We start from the raw sequence: 7,067 nt of genomic DNA on the forward strand, positions 1-7,067 counted from the left end.
ACATTTCTTTCATCGAATCGACTTCCATCTTTCCCGCCGAGCCATCGTAATTCTTCATACATTCTTCTTCATGATCTTGTAACCATGTATGATATTCTACAGTATGCATTTTCTTTTTCCGGGTCATACAAGCGTGACAATAACTACTTTTAATGACTAAATCAATTACTTTGCCGATGTAGTAATCGATCTGCGTTGTGACGCCAAACAGTGATTTGAACCCGCGTTTTTTCCATGTCCCATCGCCAGAGACTTTGAGATGTTTCTCAGTTCTTCCATTCAACGTTTTTTGTTATTTCTTCTTGAACAGCTTTTTGAGATAAAATCTTGAACGACGACTTGGCAGCTTCATGAATATACTCGACGATTTTAGTGTGTTACGTCCCGGTTCGTTCGTACTTCTTACGCCGGTGTGAAACGCGGCACGGGTAAATGGGAGCGCGGGCGCGGAGCGGGGCGCGCGGGGCAAAGCCTCGGCTTCTCAGCTGATTCACTGTTTATGTTTGACTGGCAGGCTGCTGTCACCAGTGCCTTCGCGAGGCACAATATTATGTCTTAGTACTTCCAAATAAAGTCTTGATAACGAGTGCAAATGTTAGTGTCTTTTCACCTTCGAATGTGAATTTAAATTTAATTTGGCCCTCGTATCCTCCGCAAAAAAATTAAAAAGAGAGATTTGAGGAAACGTCAGAGTTCTTGTGTCATATATAGATGACATTTATATTTCATCATCTAGTTTCACTCATCCACGTTTCTCTTTGGGGAGGATAGGAGGGGGTACTTGAGATGAAATAATATATAAAAAAAAATATAAAGACATCAATTATTATTTTTATTCTAGATTTGAATATTTACATTTATAATATTGTTATTATTCTTTTTACTCGTAATTAATTTTGGTCGAGTCGGCTTCCTCGTGGAAGCTATGCATACGGGCGGTGGCGTTATAGGTCGCGGCTTCGGTCGCGGATTTGGTTTAGCGCCTAATTTTTCACCCGAAGAAATAGTTGGCGTAATTGCTGGTTTGGGCGGCGGCAGTTTTCCGGACGGACTCGCGGTTTTCGGTGATGGAGGTGTTGGAACTATCTGTCGTGGTGTCACGTCGGTTTCTCCCGTGTTCCAGTAAATGGAGGGGTCAAAATCTCCTCCCTGAAGATATTCGCGTAGTACTTCGCGTATTCGTACCTTTGTTCCTCCCCTCTTACTTCGTATGCGGCGCTTCCTATACTTCAGTGCTCGGAATTAGTTGCACATTTCGGGCCGATTTCTGAGGCGACGCCTACTGTCTCCCCACTACTACTCGAGCCTCGGCGGCCGAGCCGCCGACCGCTCACGTGACGCTGTGCCTCAGGAGCGTCGCGATACTATATAAATATTTAACATTTAATTTAACATTAAAGAATATTGCTTTCCTCGAGCTATATACTTAATCAGCTTTTTCGTTATTTTTTTTTAGTGGAATAGGCCTACTGGGGAAACCACTTAAAAAAAACGCGTCAACAATAGTACCTCAGAGGTGATGTGGAAAACTGTTGTTCAATATTGTAATTATCATACTGTAATAATTGTCAAAATTATATCATTATAGAATATATATATATAATATGCTAATAATAAACGTGAGCGGTCGGCGGCTCGGCCGCCGAGGCTCGAGTGGTAGTGGGGAGACAGTAGGCGTCACCTCAAAAATCGGCCCGAAATGTGCAACTAATTCCGAGCACTGCTATACTTCTTTGGCATCTGCCATTTAAATAAAAGGTTTCATTGGTATACCTTCCCGTAATAAATCCAGGATTTGAATTATCTAATTTTATAGCGAATGGCTACTTTCTACCCAATAAATTCTAAGTGTAAGACTTATTATTCCTGGTGTAAGAAAGAAAAACAGTCTAAGTATGGTATTCTTGATATAAGAATATATATTTCAGTGTAAAAGAAAATATTTTGTGGTTATTATCCCGAATATGAAAGAAAATATTCCGAGCATAATGCTAATATTCTCAGTACGGGAATGAATATTCTGAGAATAAGACTAAGTATGGACTTCCGGTTGCGAGGTGAGTGAGAATAGACGATTTTGAGAGGAGGGATCTGAAATTGAGAGCTTAAGGTGCTGTAAGGTTCTGCCCTGCGGGGAGTTTTTGTTGCAGGCGACAAGGGCTGTGAAACCTTGGAGCTGGGCAAAGAGAGCAGCTCGTTCTTCGTTCAGGAGGGCGAGCTTTTCCGTGGGAGAAAGAGAAGCCGATTTCCTAACCCCCAAACGTCACACCGGTCAACATCGGGAAGACGGAAGGGAGGTATAGCAGAAGGTGGAAAAGCCGGTGAGAGGAGGAAGCCAGAAGCGAAAGAGAAGGAGATCGGTGTGTGTCAGGGAGATCTGTGAGTGGAAATAAAATAAACTTCCAGTCACTGAGTGTCATTCGGGAACCGCATGGTCGGGAGGTGTCCTGCGCAAGCGCTGAATTACCAAGCGGCTGTGACGTGGGTTCCGGCGAAATAGTGAGGAAGAGAGAGAGAGAGTGAGAGAGAGAGAGAAAGAGGACCGACCGAGCAAGCGGATTCGCGAAAAGCGAAGGAAATCGGCGGGCGCGACGATTTAGCATAGTGAGAACGAGGTAGAACAAAGAGTTACGCTGCTGGATATACTGTGACACGGGCAAGGAAGCGAGCGGAGGGGGATAAGTGAGAAGTCGGGAAGGGAGAGCGAGAAAGAAGATTTCATCCTAGGGCCGAGTGAGACAAGTGGGACGAAGGTAGAGAGGTGGTTAACGTTAGAAGGCAAGTGGGGTGAAGGCAGTGAGGCAAGGAGTAGGGAGCAGCAGAAATTTGACGATAGGAGCGGAGCGGAGAAAGGAAAGAGAGGCAGACCGACGAAGGCTGAGAGCTTGGGAAGAGGTAGAAGGGGTAGCAGGTGCAGTGGCAGTATAGCTTCGCTGTGGTCGAAACGAGAGAGAGAGAGTGACTCTGAACCCGAGCTGGAGGAAAAGGGAGAGACGGCGAGAGGTGTGAAGCGCATGAAAGAAAATACGAACATCGACAGCGGAATCCAGGAAGGAAAATGGGACGATAAAATGGATGAAATAGAGAGGATAATGAGGAAACTGCTGAAGGAAACGAAAGAGGAAATTTTTAAGAAATTAGAACAAATAGGAGAAGAGATAAGAAAGGAAGTAAGGAAGGAAATGAAGAATGAAATAAGGAAAATAAGAGAAGAGGGAGAAAAGGCAAGAGAGAAAGTAGAGCGTGAACTGGAAGAAATGAGAAAGAAGGTACAGGAGATGGAGAAGAAAAGAACAGATCAAGAAAGAAGAGAGAGAAGATTAATATTGTAATAAGGGGGACTGAAATTAAGGGGGAAAATGTAAGAGAGGCGGTGGATGGAGTGTTTGAGAGATTGGGAGTGAGGGAGAAAGCGATACAGTTGAGTGACGTGTATAAAGTAAGAGTGAAAGAGAATGAGTGCATGATAGTGGTGAAGCTGAGAAGTATGGATGATAAGAGAATGATTATGGAGAAAAAGAGCAGGTTGAAAGGATCGAAAATGTATGTTGATGATGATATGACAAAGAGTGAAAGAGAGAGACAGAGTGCGGTTAGAAAATGGGCGAAATATGAGAGAGAAAATGGTATGCGTGTGAAAATAGGGTTTGGTAGGGGATGGATAAATGGAAAAGAATACGTATGGGAAGAAGAAAGAAGGTGTATGTGTGAAAAGCTTTTTTAGAGAGTGCTTACATGAGGGGGGAAACGAGAGGAACGGAAAGGAGAGGGAGGGAGAGAAAAGAGCATGCAAACAAGAAAGGGAGAAAGGGTGGGGGGTTTGAGAAAAGAGTGAGAGCAGTAATATGGAATGTTGCGGGTCTGAAAAAGAAGGATGAGGAGTTCTGGAAATTTCTGAAAGACTATGAGGTGATCGGGCTGGTAGAAACGTGGGTGGATGAAAAAGAGTGGGAAAAGTTGAAAGAGAAGATGCCAGAGGAGTGGAAATGGAAATGTCAGCCAGCTAGGAGAGATTGCAAGAAGGGACGAGCGAAGGGGGGAATTGTGACTGGTGTGAGAAAGGAACTGGAGGAAAGGGAAGTCGGGTATGAGGAGAAGGAAGGGTTCCAAGAAAGAGAGGTAGTGATAGATAGAGAAAGATGGAGGTTTATGATAGTGTATAATAGAGAGGGACGGAAAGAAGGGCTGGAAAAGATGAAAGAGGTGATAAGAGAGGATAATGAAGGAAAGTTAATAATAGCTGGGGACTTCAATGCTAGAATAGGAAAGGAAGGGGGGTGGGGTGAACTAAGCACGGAGAGGGAGGAGACGAGTGAGAAGGAGAGAGTTTCTAAGGATAAAATGATTAATAAACAAGGAAGGGATTTGATGGAGGTAATGGAGGAAAGAGGATGGATGGTGCTAAATGGAGGCAAGGAACGAGATGAGGAAGGGGAGTGGACCTATGAAGGAGGGGGAGGGAAGTCGGTGATTGACTATGGGATTGTGAATTGGGAAGCTTGGGAGAGAGTAGAGAGGTTTGAAGTAAAGTGTAGGGCAGAATCGGACCACCTGCCAATTGTGATAGATCTAGGGAGTTGGTATGAAAGAGGGGAGGTGAGAGAAGAAGAGGAAAGGGTGCAGGATTGGTCAGATGAGGGGATAAGGAAATTTAGACAGGCAATAGGTAAGATCGAATGGAGAGGGGAGGGGGTACGAGAGGCGTGGGAGGAGTTAGAGAGAGGAATAATGGGAGCGGTGGAGTGGAGAAATAAGGTGAAGAGGAAAGGGATAGGATGGTGTCCATGGTTGGACTCAGAATGTAGGGAGAAAAAGAGAGAAATGCATAAGGCGAGGAGAAGGCATAGGAAAGAACAGGAAGAAAGGCGACACGAAGAGTTTATAAGATGTAGGAAGGAATATAGAGAGTTATGCGGAAAGAAACAAGAGGAACAAAAGAGAAAGGAGGAAAAGGAGGTGGAAAAAATAAGAACGGAAGCAGAAGCGTGGAAATTCATAAATAAGGGGAGGAAGAAAAAGGAGGATGTTTGCAGAGATATTAAAATGAAGGAATGGATAGAGCATTTTATGAAAACTCTGGGCGGGGTGGAGGAAAGAAAAGTGGAGGTAGAAGGAAGAAGGAGAATAGATAGGGCGGAAGACGAGGGAATAGGAGAGGAGGAAATAAAAAATGAAATAAGAAGAGTGAAAAGGGGTAAAGCAGCAGGGATAGACCAGATAAGAAATGAAGCGTGGAAGGAAGGAGGAGAAAAAGTCGGGGAAAGATTGGGAGAGGTGTTGAAAATGGTATGGGAAGGGGGAGGATTTCCGGAGAGATGGAGGGCAGGAGTGGTGGTTCCGATATGGAAGCGAGGAGAGAGAAAAGATCCGGGGAATTATAGAGGGGTTACATTGATGAGCACGGGATACAAAATGTATGCGAATATATTGAACCGAAGGTTAGTAAAAGAGATGGATGAACAGGAGGGGTGGTGTAGGTCGCAGGCTGGTTTTAGGAAAGGAAGAGGTACCGTGGAGAATGTAAAGATATTAAAACATATAATAGGGAGGAAGATAAAAAATAGAAAGAAGGTATGGGCATTCTTTATGGATTTGAAAGGAGCTTTTGATAGGGTGGATAGGAAGGTTCTGTGGGAGATGATGAGAAGGAGAGGAGTGAGTGAAGGATTAATAGATAGAGTAATGGAGGTTTATGAGGAGACTAGGTGTGTGGTGAGGGTAGGACAAAAAATGTCAAAGGAGTTTTGGGTAGAAAATGGAGTAAGGCAGGGTTGCCCGATGAGCCCGACACTCTTTAATATATGGCGGATATTGAGGAAGAGTTAAAGAAAAGAAACGGAGGAGTAAGGGTGGGAAATGAGAAGGTATGGTCCATAGAGTACGCGGATGATGTTGTGTTGGTAGCAGAGGAAGAAGAAGGTCTTAGAGACATGATAAGGGGGGTTAAAAAGTATTTAGAAGAAAAGAAGTTGGAGTTGAGTGTGGGAAAGTCGAAGGTGATGTTTTTCAGGAGTAAGGGAGGGAGGGAGAAGGAAAGATTTTGGTGGTGGGGAGGAGAAAGAATAGAAGAAGTGAAGGAATACAAATATTTGGGATATGTAATGACTAGGTATGCAGGAGAAAAGGAACACGTAAGAGAAAGGATAAGAAGAGCGAGGGTGGCAATGGGATGGATATGGAACTACGGGGAGAGAAAATTTAAGGGAGATGCAAGATGGAGACTAAAACTTTTTGACAGCATAGTGAAGGGAATCTTGTTTTATGGGGTAGAAGTGTGGGGATATAGGGAATGGAAGGAAGTGGAAGCGGTACAAGAAAAATACCTGAAGTGGATTCTAGATTTGGACAGGGTAACACCAGGATATATAGTAAGGGAGGAACTAAAGAGGAGCAAATTGAGGGTGGAGGCGGGATGGAGGGCGGGAAGGTTTGAAGAGAAATTAGAAGGGGGGAAGGGAGGAGAAATCGCGATGAAGTGTATGGCTGAGAAGAGAAAAGATGAGAGGGAGAAGGAGAGGGGTGAATGGCCAAGGGAGAGTTTAGAAAGGGGAAACTATTTATGGAGGTGTGGTATAAGTGAGTTTGCTTTGAGAGAATGGGGGGAGAACAAATGGGAACGCTTGAGGGAAAGAGACATAGAAGTAGATGAACAGGAGAGGGGGGAGGAAGTAAGGATGTCAAGGTCGTGTGGGAGGTATGAAAGGGTGAATGGAGTACCAAGGTATATAGGGGTGTGTAAGAGAAATGAGGGGAAAAGGTTGGTAAGGATAGCGAGGTGGAGATGTGGGAATGAGGAAAGAGGGAATAGGTATTGGATGAATGAGGAGGAGAGAAAGTGTAGGTTGTGTGGACGAGAAAGAGAAACAGTGGAGCATATGAGGAGGGAGTGCGAATATGTGAGGGAGAAGGGAGAAAGAGGTAGGGATGTACTAAATGAGGATGGGAGAGGAATCGGATGGATGGAGATGATAGAGAGGTTGAGAAAAGAGAAAGAAAGAGAAAGAGAGAGAGAAGGAATAGAGATAGAGAGGGAGAGAGTGTGTGTGAGTGAATGAGTGTAGATGGAT

General features: G+C 44.3%; 1 protein-coding gene across 1 annotated transcript; it reads left to right on the top strand.

Annotated features, from left to right (window-relative positions):
* Nucleotides 1-925: 925 nt before the first annotated feature.
* LOC108777719 (golgin subfamily A member 6-like protein 22) lies at nt 926-5,459 on the top strand. Its single transcript, XM_018544673.1, has 7 exons — nt 926-1,122; nt 2,005-2,057; nt 2,151-2,360; nt 2,662-3,269; nt 3,353-3,592; nt 3,871-5,286; nt 5,439-5,459. The coding sequence occupies exons 1-7, from the start codon at nt 926-928 to the stop codon at nt 5,457-5,459; spliced, it is 2,745 nt and encodes a 914-aa protein (XP_018400175.1).
* Nucleotides 5,460-7,067: the final 1,608 nt, after the last annotated feature.

Source organism: Cyphomyrmex costatus, unplaced genomic scaffold (assembly GCF_001594065.2).
Source record: "Cyphomyrmex costatus isolate MS0001 unplaced genomic scaffold, Ccosl1.0 scaffold458, whole genome shotgun sequence".
Taxonomy (NCBI): Eukaryota; Metazoa; Arthropoda; class Insecta; order Hymenoptera; family Formicidae; genus Cyphomyrmex; species Cyphomyrmex costatus.

Excerpts from the sequence above, each read along its gene's own strand:
- LOC108777719 (XM_018544673.1), top strand. The coding sequence starts at position 926 with ATGCATACGGGCGGTGGCGTTATAGGTCGCGGCTTCGGTCGCGGATTT. Across the intron at positions 2,058-2,150 it reads TATGGACTTCCGGTTGCGAG|GCGACAAGGGCTGTGAAACC; the intron begins GTGAGTGAGAAT and ends TTTTTGTTGCAG. Across the intron at positions 3,270-3,352 it reads TGGAAGAAATGAGAAAGAAG|GGGGAAAATGTAAGAGAGGC; the intron begins GTACAGGAGATG and ends ACTGAAATTAAG.